The sequence below is a fragment of the Rattus norvegicus genome, chromosome 1, assembly GCF_036323735.1.
Source record: "Rattus norvegicus strain BN/NHsdMcwi chromosome 1, GRCr8, whole genome shotgun sequence".
In the NCBI taxonomy this organism is placed as follows: domain Eukaryota; kingdom Metazoa; phylum Chordata; class Mammalia; order Rodentia; family Muridae; genus Rattus; species Rattus norvegicus.
This window is the reverse complement of record NC_086019.1, coordinates 34311995-34329583: the sequence shown is the minus strand read 5'-3', so window position 1 is coordinate 34329583 and position 17589 is coordinate 34311995. Positions and strand designations below refer to the sequence as shown.

Below are 17589 nucleotides of genomic sequence, written 5' to 3'. Positions count from 1 at the left end.
CATACATCCACCTATCCATGAAACTATTGACCCATTCACTAATCCATCCTTTTAGGAGTCAAGGGGACACAGAATTCTAACTATATATGTACCTACATGCAGAGTCTCTGGTTAGACAAAGCAGGTGCTGGCAGAAATAGAACTAAGAGGGACAATGTAATTCAAAGGTTCTACACCTCTATTGAACTGTGAACCAGATGGCAACATGGGGATAAAGACATAAGCAATACTATCAGACAAAGGAGTTATTTGGTGAAGAGAAGATACGGTCAGAGCCGACATCTGCAGGGTGTATAAGCTAGCAGCACCTCATTTGGGACACTAATAGCAAAGCGTGTTCTGTAGAATAGATAGGTTTTAAAATGATTTAATTTCACTCCATGAAATCATTTCATCAATAATAAACAAATAGCCTATACTTAGCTTGATATTGTTTATATTTTATTATAGTGTTGGGATACCAGTGATGGCGTGGTTCAATGTCACAAAGCAGATAGTATAGAGACCAGAAGTACAGCCTGGAAAGTCTAATCTTTAAACAAAAACTTTAGTTTTATAAGTTTTTTCCCTTACCATATATAAGAATAACATAGGAAAAATTCTAGTTATTTCCCACGAAAGGGCAACTGGCCTTAGAAGAAACCTGACTGAGTTTAGAAGATGGTTGTGCTGGAAAGCAGCGGTGAGGCAGGAGCACTTCAATCACTCCTGAAGCGTTGAGGGATTTCTGGAAGACTGTATGCACTTTTTCTATTTTATTCTCGATTTCATTATAAACCAGAATAAAAGGAACCTCAAAACTAGTTACTTCCATTGATTTATGAGAAGTTTTTCTTGTGGTTTTATGTAGAGCAAATTCCTAATCTGGATGCTCCCTGTCTAGCCAGTGTGTGGATCTATGCTCTGTGAAGGATTTATGTGGGAAATCACCAAAGAGACATCCTGAGGGCTACAGAGACATCACCTTTGTGAGGAACTGCTCTATAAATACTTTACATGGGAAAGTCAATAGTCAGAAGCCCCATGATGTACTGCTGCCTTCCAGTAGACTGTGATCCTGGTGGAATGGGGGTGGGGAACATTGTTTTCTTAATATTATCTGAAAAACGCAGGGTATTAATTTGCCAACTTAAACCAACTAAACGTTATTACTGCACTCACTCCCACGTGATAAATCAGAAAGAAAGATCTGACCTAACAAGTCAAGTGAACTCCCAAATGGAAGCTGATACCCACAACAGTATCTCCCATCATCTGCTCTGCCAGGAAAGCATGTGTTTCCTGTTACCCTGGGCCAGTCCCGGCAGATAGGATTTGACGTTTGGTAGGTGCCCAATAAATGTGGAATACATCACTGTCAGTTACACTAAACAGAATGGTTTTATGAATCACAGTGTAGTGAGCATGTGGCGGTAACTAACCACTTGCCTTTCTGAAGTCCAGCATGCAAAGCTTGGCTTTCTCTCCAAACTGCCACTTGCACTGTGTATTTGCATCGTATAACTGTCCTGGCAGCTTTTCCGGGTACTTGTACTCTTTCACAGGCTTCGGCTGGTCAGCAAGGCATATTGCTTGGGCGGTGCTGAAGAAAACAGGATGAGTTAGTTACCAAGGGATACACCACCAATTGTGTATCCTTTCTCGTGCAATTCGATGACAGATTTTGTTTAGAGAGAAGCTTATTTGCCCCCCGAGGCTCAGTACCATATCTTTCTTGGTTAAATTTAAATACAGAAGCTACTTTTTCTGAAATTATTCACAAAACGTTTTACCTATCTAAGACAAATTGCTCTCCATTAGAAACCTCAAGCTTATCATTCATCAAGGAGAATGAAGCTGAATAATTGCAAGCAGATGTCTGACGCGAGGGCTCCCCCACAGAAGTATTTATAACAGTCTTGCCAGACACAGGCAGACTATGGAAATTGCCATGAAATCAAACCTTAATCAAACTATCTCAAATACGGCAATTCCCTCCCTCCCTCCCCTCCTCTTCCCTTCTCTTTCCCTCTCTCCCTCCTTTCCCTTCCCTTCTTTCATTCCCTTCCCTTCCCCCTTATCCTTTACCCCTCCCTCCCTCTTTTCTTTTCCTCCCTCCCCTTATCCTCTTCTCTTCCCCCACTTCCAGGCTGAGGGATACACGCACAGCATCTACAGCTTCCTCTTCAAGGACTGAATGTCCAGTAGCCATTATCCGTGCTTAGTAGACTTCCAAGTTCAGAAGGGATTAAATCATGCTAAACCTCACTGGTAGGTCATTAGAGTTCAATCATTGATTCTTTTGTCAACAAACACAGAATCTCTAAGGGGTTGGGTATGAAGTTTCCCCTCAAGAGGCTCATAGGTTCAAATTTGATCCCCAGCCATTGGGCTTGCTGGGAAGTGGATGGCCTCTGAGTCCATTGACTAACACACTGACGAGCTTCCCTGGGATATGGTGAAGTGAGGTATAGTTGAAGGAGGGAAGGAATAGCTCATTATCCCCACTCTTCCTCCTTCTCTATCTCTGCTTTTTGGCCATTGTGAAGTGAGGTTCCTCTTTTAAAACACACTACATCAAGATAATTTGCCTTTGCCTCATGCCCTAAACTAGTAATTCATAGCTGAAATCTCTGTAACTGTGAACTCAGAGCACCTTTCTCAGGTGAATCATCGTGGCAACAAAATTTAATTAAAATTCCCTGCTATACAGGTATATGCCTGGTATGTTTTTGGGTATAATTTGTGCATTTGTGGTGAGCATTTAATAGTCTTATGCTTGCATGTAGCTAATATATCCTTCCTATAAGTTGTCACAGCGCACATCTCTCTAAACATCGTGTTAATCCCAAATGACAAACTGAATCCTACAAGCTTTAAATGTTATCTAAACTGACTAGGCAATCATTGGCTGTACCTCCCACGATGTTACTTTCAGATCTCACACCGTGTAGATCGCTAGTATGAATCAAAAGGAGTGCATGGTCCTAAAGGTTCCTCCAAACACAGTGGGGTAAAGCATAGTGGTTTCCGGCAGTCTCATCAGAAGATGGGGATAAAACCAAGTCTGAGATCAGCACTACCCCAAACCAAATCCAGAGGAAGATAGAGAAAAATTACAAACCAAAATCTACCATAAAGATGATTGCAAAAGTCTTTATCAAAACATTAGTGAAGAATCCAAAAATATATAAAATAAATTACATATTACAACCAAATAATCTTTTTTTTTTTGGTTCTTTTTTTCGGAGCTGGGGACCGAACCCAGGGCCTTGTGCTTCCTAGGTAAGCGCTCTACCACTGAGCTAAATCCCCAGCCCCCCAAATAATCTTAATCCTAGCTTCAAAAATATAGGACACAGCACAGTGATGTGGGCTCAGTCCTAGTTCTCCTAGTTCAACATTCAAAAGTCAGTTAGAGGGCATCCTGGAGAGATGGCTTAGTCCTTAAGAGCATTATCTGCTTTTCTATAGGACCTGGGTTTAATTTCCAGCATCCATATTGTGGTTCACAACTGTCTGGAACTCCAGCTCCATGAACTCTAACATTTTTTTCTTTTGGCCTCTGTGTGTATTGGGCATTCATATGGTACAGACACTCACATGCAGGCCTAACACCCATACACATAATATAAAATAACAACTGAAAAGTTTTTAAAGTCAGTTGCATAATCTACTTTGTCAATATCACATAACCTCATCAACAGCTGCAGGAAAAAGCAGTAAACTCCAACACCCATTCCTAGCAAACTAGGAGAAGAAAATCTCTTGAACTTAATAAAACACAACTTCAATGCTAAATTCACAATTGGTCCTGCAAAAGATGAAACTTTCCCATTCAGACCAGTCTCATTGGTCATTGACGGCACTGTCCTACATGTCCCAGCCAAGTCCACAATGAGGGCAACAGATAGGAAAACACATCTGCCTATGTGTGCAGATGGCTGTCTATGGAGAAAATCTGGAAGTACGAAGGACTCCTCCTGGAAATAATAAGTGTATTAGGAAAGCTGCAACACAAAAGGCTAATACACAAATCAATTGCTTTATACAAACCAGCAAGGAAAAGTAAACTCAAATTACAAGTATAGTGTCATTTATGTTGAGGCTTCAAAAACGAATCGGAAGTCTGAACTGAATGAATGGGGAACACCCAATGCCCTTAAAGAGGAGCAGAACCAGTAGTGTGGAGTTGGTGTCTGTCCATTATAATCTTGAGCTGTAGCTTTAGTGTGATTACAAGAATTCAAACAAGTCATTTTATGGCTATGAGTACTGGCTCTCCAATTTATATGACGAATAAAGAGATCCGCAATAATTTGCGCAAAATTTAAGGATAAGAAGAAAGCTGGAGGATCATACCTCCCAATTTTAGGGCTTTGTAGAAACTCACAATAATAAAAAGGTTATAGTGCCAAAAGAACAGATAACTCCAACAGTGGGACCAAATGGTCCAGCACAGAGTCCCATACAGATGTCCTGAACTACTCTTTGACAGATGAAGCTTGAGTAACCAGATATCCACATACAAAATAATATAGATATTTTCAATAGCTTTTCTGATTTCATGATTTGCTACAAACTTATGGATGTTAACCTCCTGCCATTTTCACAGGAGCTCAGATGTACAGATGAGACAGAGTAGAGGCTTGAAAGATCTATCAGTCTTACATTGTCAGCTAACTTTTAAACATTTCATAAAACCCAGTGCAAAATAATGGACTATTACATAAAATGGTCCTTTTTTATCACTGTTAGAAGTTATACATTCATACAGTAAAAATGAATGAACTAATTCAGTGTCTGTGTTACGACAATGAATCTCTCATTCATGTATCTCATGCGTCATTTCACAACAAGTTAAAAAGATGAGAAAAAGTAACCCCCAGAATTCTGTGTTTGAAGACTGGCCATTGCTGGTGAGGTATCAGCTAGAGAAGACTGAGGTGTCGATGTCAAGGCTCTGTAGCCTCACCTGAGACAAGTTACAGGCATTGACCACCATAGGAAACAGAGTGATTCACATCATCACTGTCTGTCTGTGTGCTACACCAGAAGTAACATGAAAACAATTGTTGAGACCAGAGAGGTTGAGGCTATCTCAGAAATCCTTCACTGTCCTAATGACTGCATCATATACTATAAAGAGCTTGGTACTGTTGAACTTAATCATAGCACTTTATTCCAAGAAAGGAAGTGGGGTCTCATAAAACATACAACATGCTAACACAGATGCTTTCAAGAGGTGAGTTCAGATAAATGTTGCTCTGCCCAATAACTTTTTTTTTATCTTTATTAACTTGAGTATTTCTTATTTACATTTCGATTGTTATTCCCCTTCCCAGTTTCCGGGCCAACATCCCCTAACCCCTCCGCATCCCCTTCTGTATGGGTGTTCCTCTCCCCATCCTCCCCCCATTACCACCCTCCCCACCAACAATCATGTTCACTGGGGATTCAGTCTTGGCAGGATCAAGGGCTTCCCCTTCCACTGGTGCTCTTACTAGGCTCATTGCTACCTATGAGGTTGGAGCCCAGGGTCAGTCCATGTATAGTCTTTGGGTAGTGGCTTAGTCCTGGAGGCTCTGGTTGGTTGGAATTGTTGTTCATATGGGGTCTCCAGCCCCTTCAAGCTCTTTCAGTCCTTTCTAAGATTCCTTCAACGGGAGTCCCATTCTCAGTTCAGTGGTTTGCTGCTGACATTCACCTATGTATTTGCTGTATTCTGGCTGTGCTCAGCAGTTAAGAGCACTGACTGCTCTTCCTGAGGTCCTGAGTTCAATTCCCAGCAACCACATGGTGGCTCACAACCATCTGTAATGGGATCCGATGCCTTCTTCTTGTGTGTCTGAAGACACACTCATATGAATAAAATAAATCTTAAGAAAGAAAGAAAGAAAGGAAGGAAGGAAGGAAGGAAGGAAGAAAGGAAGGAAGGAAGGAAGAGCTCCAGGACAGTGAGGACCATGCTTCCCGATAACTCTTATCCCTCTATATTCCTGTCCCTATATGGTGGGCCCTGTTGTTTCATTTTGTATCATCAGCGTGAATGTCAGCCATGGCTGGTATTCCTCAACATGAACTCTGGACAGCATCTGGATATAATGAAAATGGAAATCATCCCAATCGTGTCTCAGTGGGATCCCATTTTCTTGCCCATCATGTAGCACCGAGTATGACAGGGGGTTTCATGACTTCTTGCGTCTAAAAGTCCCTCAAGGTGGTCCCTTTTCCATTCATAGCGCACGAAACTCACAGACTGACACTGGCGCCCTCTATAGGACAGGATTCTAAGTGGGGAAAAAGAATAACCTGAAGATGAGTCCCTGTTGTGAAATGCATCACAGCAGACGAGAGTCCCTCCAGGTCACTGACTCCTGGGTGCAGACATGAGTAACTGAACAGCAGGCCCTGGGTCATGGGCCCGACTGAGACATGAGTAACTGAAGAGCCTTGTGTGTGTTAATGGGAAATGACACATGACTTCACTGGGCAAATTTTCCAAATAAGTATCTGTCTTTCTCTCCTGAGAATGGAGAAAAGCTGTGCTGGCCACCCAGCCCCATCAGGCTCCTTTCATACATGTTTTTCCATTTCCCACACACTGGGCTGCTGGAGGACAGCAGCAGCTTCTTACTCATGGCTGGGAGTGTGTCCCAATGGTGGAAGACAGAACGCTATTTGGAGGATTGGAAATCAGGGAGCCAGCAAGCAGACAGGCAAGGCAGGCAGCCTCATATTCCTTACGGCTGAAAATGCAATGTTTCACACATGGGAGACTGTCCGATTTGAAATCCTGGTTTTGGTTTAAATGAATCTCTGTACAGTTTGACATTAAGAAATAACAGCATAAAATATTACGTATTTATTTATAAGTAAAATAGCTAGAGAAATTAGTAAAGTTACTGAATATAGTTTTGTTTAAAAAATCATTGATTAACTGTTTTATTGATTACCATAAAACCAGATGCTTCAACGTCTATTTTTCCTCTTTCAGTATTGGTGAACAAAACTGGATTTTGATTGTTGAATTTTAATAGTTTGAGGACAATATTCTGACTTCAAGATTACAGAGCACATCCAATGTTCTCAAACTATTTTTCTGTGACTGGGCGGCAGTTTCTTTACCATGAATTTTCATTACCTTCCTTTGGCCTCTTTCAAGACTCGAGCTCTTAGTACATACTCAAATTTTCTAAGCCATCAGATGATGATTTAAACTTCTAAAGATGTTGATACGTTTGTCTCATAAACATAGAAGTGAAAGAGAGCTTTGTAAAATTGGGGACAAGAGCCAGAAAATTAGGGAAGTATTTTGAGTAAACCCGAATCCCTCCTGCTAATACAAGTAAGAGCGGAGCCACTCTAAAGGACAAACTCTTCCTTACTCCTGAAAGTTTCACTCACACTGGAATAAAAAGAACAGCTGCAAGAAAGAGCTAAACACACCCCAACCACTCCCAGTGTGTTGCAGTGATCGCAGAAAACTCTCAGTAGAGGGAACGAGGCTAGGAAAGTCCAGATGAGGGCTGACCACAAGGCCAATCAATGTTGCTCTCAGTCTTGCTCAGAGCAGCCTGTTTTAAATGGCAGCAGCTAGCTGAGTGTTATAACTGGTCAATGTCCAATAGTAAATGGCTGTGAGTGCCTGGCTCTATGTGGGATATCGAATCACCCCCTCTAGGCCCTTAGGGAACAATCATGAAAGGGATACAGAAAGAATGTATGAACCAGGAGCTGCAGAGTGTGTGAGGGAGGTGGGTTTTTAGGAAACACCGATGTCACTTTGAAATGGCGTGGCTACTATATCCATGAACTCATAGAAACTGTGTTTCTCTGCAAAAGACAAGACTGGGACCTGTTGACATCTCAGCATGGAGTCAGTCCCAGCTCTCTCTGAGGACTTTAATACTTTAAAGATTACTGTGGGGAAGCAGAACCATTTTCTTCAGTGGTGTAGCCCCTCTTAACTTATCCATGCTCCAATAGATAACCCTTACCCCAGCAAATAGAAGTCACCCCAATTAAACTCAGTGGGTCACAAAATTAAACCAGCATCAACCAGAAAAGGACAACAAAGAGGGATATGGGGGCTGAGGGATCTCCTAGTTAGAAAATTGCCGAAACAAGGACCTGAATTCAGATTACTGCATCCTACACATAAAGTCAGGTATGCAATAGATGCCTGTAACCCCAACCTTGTAGTAGGGTGGGGGCGGGGAGCTAATGGATCCCTGAAGCTCATAGGTCAAACCGGAGCTTCAGCTTCACAGAGAAACATTGTTTCAAAAAATAAATAAGCAAATAAAGATGGAAAGCAACTGATAAAACGATGCTTGATCACAACCTTGGGCCCCACACCCATGTGTTCCCCCCACAGAGCCCACACTTACGCAAACATATACAAAAACAGCAGAGAAAGAACTAGACAGAGACACAGACCAAGAGAGATATAGAGACACTGACAGAGAGACAGAAAAACAGAGACAGAGAGAGGCAGAGATAAAGACAGAGACACAGAGACATACAGACAGAGACAGACGAGAGAGCTTGTTAGAAGACAGAATGGTTTAGTGTAAGAGCGAAGGGAGATGACAGAGGATAATGGGAGTATAAATGACCAAAATACATAGTCTATACATGCATGAATTGACAAAGAATAAATATAATTTCAAAATAGAAACATATGAATTAAAATTTTAAACAATCCAGAATGTTGATGGGGAAAAAAGGTTCCCAAAAGTTCAAGGTGGTCACAATGCTGTCCCAAGGTACGCATACCTTAAGAACTTGTGCAGGTACTGACGACTGCAGGAGGACCAGGAGAAGACGCCATTGCGTCCTGCCAGTGTTGGGGACATTATGTTGCCCTCAGACTTCTTGCACATATTCCCTTCTCCATCATGGACCATGCCAAAGCTGAGGAAGAGAGAAATGGTCACTTCCAATCACAAACTAGACTACAGTATCCAATATACACTGAAGGACATGAAAACCATCCCTTTTCAGAAATAGCATTGTTTCAGTCAGTCTATGGAGCACATTCGTGCGCTCCCAGAGCCTCTTGGAAGAGCAAGTGACTCATCACATAGATTTAAGGACAACATATCAAAACTCAAGGAGTGTATGAGAACCCACAGACACTACCAGGACTGGCGGAGGTTTCAGAGCTCTTTGTTAGAAATATGGAGGCCGTGTGGTGTGTGTGTGTGTGTGCGCGCGCGTGCGCTTAGGGCTGATCACTTGGGATTTGATATCAGGGAGGCTACCCTGCAGTATCCTGAATCTTTCTCTTTCAGTAGCCATTAAATACCTGTAACTCTCTATCTGGGCTCCCATCCATATTGGAATGTCAACTGGTGTTGTCATTGTCCTAGGTGATCATGTCAGATGGTGTTGTCATTGTCCTTTAGGCTTGTTTAATAATAATTTTTTTGACATATCATGTTTATAACTTTCAATTTGCATTAACTAAACTCAGCAGGTTGCATTCATACATACAAATGTGTGTATACATGTGTATATACAGGTGTGCATACATATGTAACAACAATCATTGAAGAAGTCATGAATTTATGGGAGAGTAGGGTACATAGAGGAGAAGTTGGAGGGGGAGAAATTATACAAAGACAGTTATTCATGTATGGAATTCTAAAAGAATAGAATAAAAAAATTAATTAGAGAACCAGATATAGAAGTTAGGTTTCCAGCCAGAAGTTCCTGACTCAGAAAAATAAAAGATTCAGTCATTAAGTTTTTCAGATAAGCTCCCTTGGCAATGTGGATGTTTGAGCCAGCTTTAGCAATACTGAACAGTCACATGTCACATGCACTCATCAGGGGCAGAACAGCCATCGCCACAACCGTGCTGGGCTGCTCCTTGGCACTAGGTCCTCACAGCTGCAGGCTGTGGCAGATAGCAGCACTTAACTCCCTGACCCAATACCTACAGTTCTCTGCAGAGCATCTCTCTGCAAAGGGTGAGAAATCATAAGCATAGGCGGGAACTGTTTAAATCTGTGCCCATTCTGACTTAGGAGAAACCACAACAGTTTGGGGTTCTAGCCTAGTCTCCTGCATGGACACACCGCTCAAGCTTGAGTAGCTATGAGCAAGGGTGCCACAGATGCCCACGTAGTCTTCACTGCCAAACAGCATGTTCTTCAGAGTTGCGACACTGCAGCCCTGAGCCTAGAGGGACAAGTGACTCAAGTGGTCACCTCCTAAGAAAGCTCTGCATCTCTTTAATTCCCAGAGTTTGCCTGCAGAAGGACTCATCGCCCTTTGCAGCTCTTCCAGGAAGTACTCCAAACTATCTCGAAGGAAAGCCTGAGGCATTGGGAAGAGCCACAGGATCCTGAAGACCTCCATACTGTAAGCATATACCCACTTACTATTGGCCACTGCTATTTACTACTCTGTCATTATATTGATTCCCCAAGAGCAGGTGTTGAGTGAATGAGACCCAGAGGAAAAAGGAAAGGCTCTTGAAAGTAGAAGTGGGGAGACTGGTTACTGAATTCATGGAAACTATCAAGATTTCCATGATGAGCAAATGGAAGACAACACAGGCAGAAGACTCTTAGTGGGCATGGGGTGGGATCTAAAGGAAATGAAGACTCTTAGTGGGCATGGGGTGGGATCTAAAGGAAATGAAGACTCTTAGTGGGCATGGGGTGGGATCTAAAGGAAATGAAGACTCTTAGTGGGCATGGGGTGGGATCTAAAGGAAATGAGAGGACATGTCCTACAAAGGCTGAGAACAGAAACATGTACTTAGATGCTTGCTTAGAACCACATGATAATGTAAGTTAAAAAAAGTAAATAACATCTGAGTTATTTCCAGCTCCTGGCTGTTACAAACAAGACTGCCATGCACATGGTGGAACATGTGTCCTTGAAATATGGTGGAGAATCTTTTGGGTATATGCCCAGGATTGGTATAGCTGGGTCTTCAGTTAGATCTATTTTCTATTTTCTTCGGAACTGCCAGACTGATTTCCAGAGTGGTTGTACCAGCTTGCAATTCCACCAACAATAGAGGAGGGCTCCTCTTTCTCCACATCTTTGCCAGCATCTGTTGTCACCTGGGTTTTTGATCTTAGCCATTCTGATTGGTGTAAAGTGGAATCTCAGTGTTGTTTTGATTTGTGTTTTCCTGGTGATTAAGGATGCTGAACATTTCTTTAAGTGCTCCTCAGCCATTTGAGATTTCTCTGTTGAGAATTCTCTGTTTAGCTCTGCATCACATTTTTAATGGGCTTACTTGGGGTGTTTGGAGTCTTCTTGAGTGCTTTGTGTGTTTTGGATATTAACCCTCAACCAGATAGATGTAAAGTCAGTGAAGATTAAGTACATCATGAATTTTGCAGGCAAATGGATTGAACTAGGAAATATCACCCTGAGTGAAGCAACCCAGACCCAAAATGACATGTATGGTATGTACTCACTGATGAGTGGTTATTAGCCAAAAAATTCAGAATACCCATGATACAATTCAGACTGTAGGAAGCTTAAAAAGAAGGAAGGTCAAGTGTGGATACCTGAAACACACTTAGAAGGGGAACAAAATAATCACGGGAAGAAGACAAAGGGAGGAAACTGGTAGGGAGAGGAGAAAATGGGGAAAAGAATCAGGATCAGGTATGGGGAGAGACAGAGGGACATCTAGGGGCCAGGAGAAGGCATTGAAATATGCAGCAGTGGGGGTTAGGGGGCAGGGGAATCTCAAGAAAATCCCAGAGACCTGGTATATGAGAGGCTACCAGGACTCAGTAGAGACGACATTAACCAAAATGCCCAACCGTGGAGAAATGGAATCAGAAGAGATCCCTTCCAGTAGAGAGGCATAGTCTCCATTGGAGGGATGGGGCATCCACCCATCCTCAAAAATTTTAACCTAGAATTGTTCCTGTCTAAAGGAAACACAGGGACAAAACTGGAGCAGTTACTGAAAGAAAGGTCACTCAGTGATCAGCACAACTTGGGATCCATCCCATGTGCTCACACCAAATCTTGACACTATTACTGAGGAGAGCAGACATGAGCCTGGTATGGCTGTCCTCGGAGAGGCTCTACCGGCAACTGACTGAGACAAATGCAGATACTTACAGTCAACCATTGGATTGAGGTTGGGGACCAATATGTAAGAGTTAAAGGAAGGACTTAATCCTGTGGAAACTTGATGTCCCGAGGAAAAGGGATGCTGGTGGGTGTGAGAGGGGGTGGGTGGACAGGTAGGAAAGCACTCTTTCAGAGGTGGGGGAAGACAGGGTAAAGAACTTGGGGGAGGGGGGACCAGGAAGGGGACAACTTTTGGAATGTAAATAAATAAAATAATTTAATAGAGATAAAAATAACATTTCTAAACACCATTTCATATGTGGCATGAAACATTTGACTTATAATTGCTACCTTACTATACTCTATCCTGATAAAGGTAAAACAAAGGACTTGGGAGAGCCCTTTCTACAGAATAAAGCCAAGAGCTCAGACCTGCAGATATCAAGGCCCATAGGATCCTTGCAATGGTCTAACTATAAGGTGGAGGGTGTATCCAAGGAGATCTTGAAGGCAAATATTGTCAGATTTTTGCAAAATTCCTGGTCAGTACCAAGGGTGATGTGGATGTATGTGGTCATTTTAACCTCCACCCATTCTCTGAAGTTCTATTAAAGGCAATTAATCAAGCTAAGGCAACCACATGGCAGGGGAAATGTGTCATGGCTGTGAGAAGGATTTGGGCTGAAATCCCAGAAGGGAGGCTTCACGGGGAGAGAGCAATGACAAATGCCAAAGCACGCTGTCTTGGCTGGCCCTTGACCTGATTTCAGAGGAGAATGTTACAGCCTCACACATGACCTAGATATTTTTACTATCATTTCAGCCTACATTCTAAGGAATTCAAAGAACAATGCCCACTCTCTGGAGATTTCCCGGGTTTCATTTTCTAATTGAAGGTATTTTTCAATGATCAAATTTCAAATTTTGCTAGTATTAAAACATCAGAGAAATACACCACAAACTTTGGCTACCCGATGCATTTTCTGGGAGACTTCTGGCAAACTCGTAGGCTGTGAGGTTGAGGTGAGCATGTGATGGTGTTCTCACCGACCCCATGTGATTTGGGTGCTTACAGAATCCGTTCCTTGCTACATCATGAGTTATCTTTCCAATCAGCACACCATGCACAGACATGATGAATGTGTCTATCACATAAACATGCCATAGAGACCACATATGATATTAATGTTAAAGTAATAGAAGAAAGAATAGATGAATCTCAAAGATAAGGTTGGTATTTGTTACTGGGAAGTGTAAGTCAAGCTATGTATTACAGATAAAACATATTTCCAGTGTACCATAACACTCTATTTAAAATGGTTATCATTCCATGGCGTAATAAACACTATCGTCCCTTTGTCCTTATAATATGTAGGACCTAGATGTCTCCCATACATGCTCTTAGACATACTGCCTTCAAATACAACAGTCAAAACCAGTTCCTCCATTTCTGTTTGTTGACTCAAGGGCAACCTCCCAGCAATGACTCTGACTCACATAAAAAGTATTAGCCTGGAGGTCACTTTGCTAAGTGAGATAAACAAGATTCAGAAAGACAAATAGTGTGTGTTTTTGCTTGTATTTGAGGTCTAGATTTAAATATGTGTGTATATACACACATGTACATTCCTACCTACCTAATGTAAGTAATAAATACATACATACATACAAACATGCAAAATGGAAGCATAAGGTGGACTATGAAGGTGGAGGAAGGTGTATAAAGATATGAGGAACAAGACAGGATAATGGAGAAAGAAAAGAAAATGGCATGTGCTTTCTCTCCTGTGGAAAATATGACTGTATATACAGGCATACATATGCACACATATATGAGAAGAAATCAGGAAGGGGCTACAGGGAGGAAGCAGACTCCTATTACAATGGGGTATATAAAAGGTCAGTACAAAGTGCAAATAAAATAGAGCACAATAATATATGTATAAGAAAATATTACCATGAAACATATATAATTAAGTAATAACAACATAAAGAAGGCATAAATTACAAGCATAATTTCAGAGAAAGTATCTTCCACTACTTTCTGGGTCCTGCCATTGCTATCTGAAAGTCCTTATTCATTGATGACCTATCTCCAGGGTGAGGAATAGTAAGCAGGTTCGGTAAATGGAGCTGGCTATTGGGACAGTGTGCCTAAGGAGAAGCCTTGCATAGGGCACTGGAGCAACGTCATCCAGATGCTGACTCCCTTTTGGAAGTTGGAGGTGACTGTAGGTAGGACCAGCATGCCCACAGGTCTGACACAGACTACTCACTGAGAGACAGGGGCAGAAGTGGAGATCCCAGTTAGGATGAGATTAGGAGGCGTTAGACAGATTTCTGGAGTGAACAGGAGTAGGGAAGGGGCTTAGTTAACACCTGGTTCAATCACATTTGAGCTGTTTGGTTCTGTGCAAATTGTCGAACTCACTAAGCCTTTATCCCTATGTAAAGCACAATAACAAAGCTTTCTATACACCAAACGTGCACTGTGCTGACACATCACACAACACAGAAGCTTCTTCACACACGAATGGTGGGGACATATGTGTGGTGATAGGATGGTAGGGAGATGGCCAAATGCTCTTAAGAAGAAAGACAAGGAATAACCCAACATGGGCACTGGATCTTCTCAGAGGGCAGTGACAATCACTAAGCCTGGAAATGGTGCAAGAAGGAATTCAAGCTGAATTTCAGTTAAATTAGCCACCTGCAGTAGTGACAAGTACAGCCGATACCTCTATCTGCCTATCAAACTCCAGTAGGTGGAGTCTCAGTGACTTAAGTATTTCTTGCCTTAGTTGTTTAATTAAGTTGAGGTATGGTTGAGAGAACAGAAAGAGCCTAGTGTCATTATAATAATGAAAGGTTTTAACTCTAGCTAACTATTAAAATACAATTACGTCTTAACTGAAAGCCTTATAGAGTGTAGGTGTAATTTTCTGGGCAATGAAATCATCAATCACTACCTGTGATATTGAAGGATTGGTAATGGGATGTACAGCTTCGCCTTAGGGTCAACAGTTCACATGGCCAAAGCCTGCAGGTTCTCCATAGAACGGGATTGAAAAAAGGTACACATATTTGCACCTGTGGGGTGTGTGTGTGGGGGGGGGGGAGTATGCATGTGAGCGCACCTGTGGGAACAGGTGTATTGAATCCATTTTCCAATAGGATGTGGAAAAACTGGCTTTGTCAAAACGAAGGTCACAAACACTCTCTTTATTTTCCTATTGTCAGGAAAATCAAGTTTGAAGGAAAATGATCAGCAGAAAAGGGGAATTCCAAGTTGTACATATTCTGAAAGAAATTTCAAATAGTGTTTCAACATGACAAGCAATAACGTCCATGATGTCAGTTGACCTCCATAGTCCTCAAGGTACTCAGAAGATGTCCAGAGCAGTTTGAAAGGTAATGGGGCCTTTCACAACACTTCAGTAGACCATGACCCTAAAGTGAAGCAGCTGACAGGATTATAAGTGTAAAATATTATATAAGACTAATAATTTCTCTAAGGAATTGTGAGTATAAATATAAGATTATTTTACATGATTAAAGAACACCATGAGTTACTCTGCTTGATGGTTTATTTCCTCCCATCCTCTGGTTGTGTGTGTGTGTGTGTGTGTGTGTGTGTGTGTGTGTGTGTCTGTGTGTCTGTGTGTGGCTTTGTGTGCATGTGAAACAATACAATGTGATGTTACCTCTTTTAATAAGCAATGGCTCAGAAGTCAGGATCAGGACATGGAAAATTAACCAGGTTTTCACAGTGGTCACACTGACAAGTTACACTCATATACCTCTAAGTACAGCATGTTTACATATCATATATGAGTTCATATGTGTGTACATATATATGCATGTATATTCATGTGTGTTATATGTATATAGCAATGTGCGTGTATGTGTATGCATGTATGGGTGTGTACGTGTGTGTATGTGTGTGTATATGTATGTATGTGTGTATGTGTGTGTATGTGTGTATGTGTATGTATGTGTGTGTATGTGTGTGTATATGTATGTATGTGTGTATGTGTGTATGTGTGTATGTGTATGTATGTGTGTGTATGTGTGTGTATGTGTGTGTCTGTGTCTATGTGTTTCTGTGTGTATGTGTATGTATGTATGTGTATGTGTGTGTCTGTGTGTGGCTGTGTGTAAACAAAACTCCAGAGCAGCTACCATTAACAAGAAGACTTGTTCTGTCCAGTCAGATGGAGGACCTTAAGAGCAGCCTACTGGAAAATGAGGTGAACCCACACAATCAATACATAAATGCGGATATCACCCAGTCAGCAGATGACATTCATCTTCCTCCAATACGACAGACTCACTTGTGTCCAGATTCATGAGCAATGGTGAAGGCCAGTCCAAGGCCTGAGTCTTCGTTGACCGTGCAGCTGCGGTACTTACTGCACATCCCACTGATGGGTGCGAAACCTTAGGGCATAAGCATAGAGAGTGCAATACAGTAAGCATAGAGAGTACAATACAGTAAGCATAGAGAGTACAATACAGTAAGCATAGAGAGTACAATACAGTAAGCATAGAGAGTACAAATCAGTAAGCATAGAGAGTGTAATACAGTAAGCATAGAGAGTGCAATACAGTAAGCATAGAGAGTACAATACAGTAAGCATAGAGAGTACTATACAGTAAGCATAGAGAGTGCAATACAGTAAGCATAGAGAGTACAATACAGTAAGCATAGAGAGTACAATACAGTAAGCATAGAGAGTACAATACAGTAAGCATAGAGAGTACTATACAGTAAGCATAGAGAGTACAAATCAGTAAGCATAGAGAGTGCAATACAGTAAGCATAGAGAGTACAATACAGTAAGCATAGAGAGTGCAATACAGTAAGCATAGAGAGTACAAATCAGTAAGCATAGAGAGAACAATACAGTAGTATTCATTTATAATGAGCGGTGGTGGTTTTACTTTCTGGTATTTGATAAAGTTTGGTTCTCGTCTTCATTTGGAAAATGTGAGATGGGCTACTCATGGGCAGCCATGATATATTGATGCAGTAGAAGGGAATGTATCTTGTATATCCTTAGAGGCCCATGGACTCTGCCTTGTGATGAACAGGCTTAGATTTTGTGCACTGTTCCTGGAAGAGACTAGAGTTGGGACAAAAGCCCAATGTGGTTTCTCTTCATGTCTCCCATGAGCTTTCCTTCTTTGAAATCACTGGACTTCTGAGACTTCACTGGGGGCAATCACACAGGGCATGCTGATGTCCCCAGTGAGGAATTGTAACAACATCCATGCTGGCTAGGGTGGGTAAAATATATGTCCTCCAAGTCCCCCTGAGGGTCAGCCTCATAATGCTTTACTGAGAAACAGAGTTAACCTCTGCTACACTCGAGCCTATCTGGCAGCTTCTATATTAAAAACTCGACCCCTCTGAACTTGGGGGACAAAGAGGGTAAAGAGAAAAACCTCTGTGGAGTGCTAGATAGCACCCTCTTTGGCCATTTAAAAGATTGTCAAAGTGCCTCACTCTGTGAATATTTAAAATATGGCTGGACTGCTGATGGT

The 17589-nt window shown here is 41.8% G+C and overlaps 1 protein-coding gene and 1 long non-coding RNA gene across 6 annotated transcripts in view; one reads left to right on the top strand and one right to left on the bottom strand.

Annotated features, from left to right (window-relative positions):
- Positions 1 to 17589, bottom strand: part of Adamts16 (ADAM metallopeptidase with thrombospondin type 1 motif, 16) — a 130054-nt gene that overhangs the window by 59369 nt on the left and 53096 nt on the right. For all 5 annotated transcript variants that reach the window (XR_005504458.2, NM_001372015.2, XM_039110074.2 and 2 more), the window contains 3 exon segments: positions 16377 to 16482; positions 8761 to 8898; positions 1429 to 1582 (listed from right to left, as the gene is read on the bottom strand). Coding sequence is in view for 4 of the 5 variants with exons in the window: in NM_001372015.2 (NP_001358944.1) it covers positions 1429 to 1582; positions 8761 to 8898; positions 16377 to 16482 (398 nt within the window). In the remaining variant the exon portion in view is untranslated.
- Positions 12866 to 15614, top strand: LOC134484983 (uncharacterized). The gene is made up of 2 exons (XR_010062852.1): positions 12866 to 12938; positions 15283 to 15614. It is a non-coding gene; the product is annotated as an uncharacterized LOC134484983 (long non-coding RNA).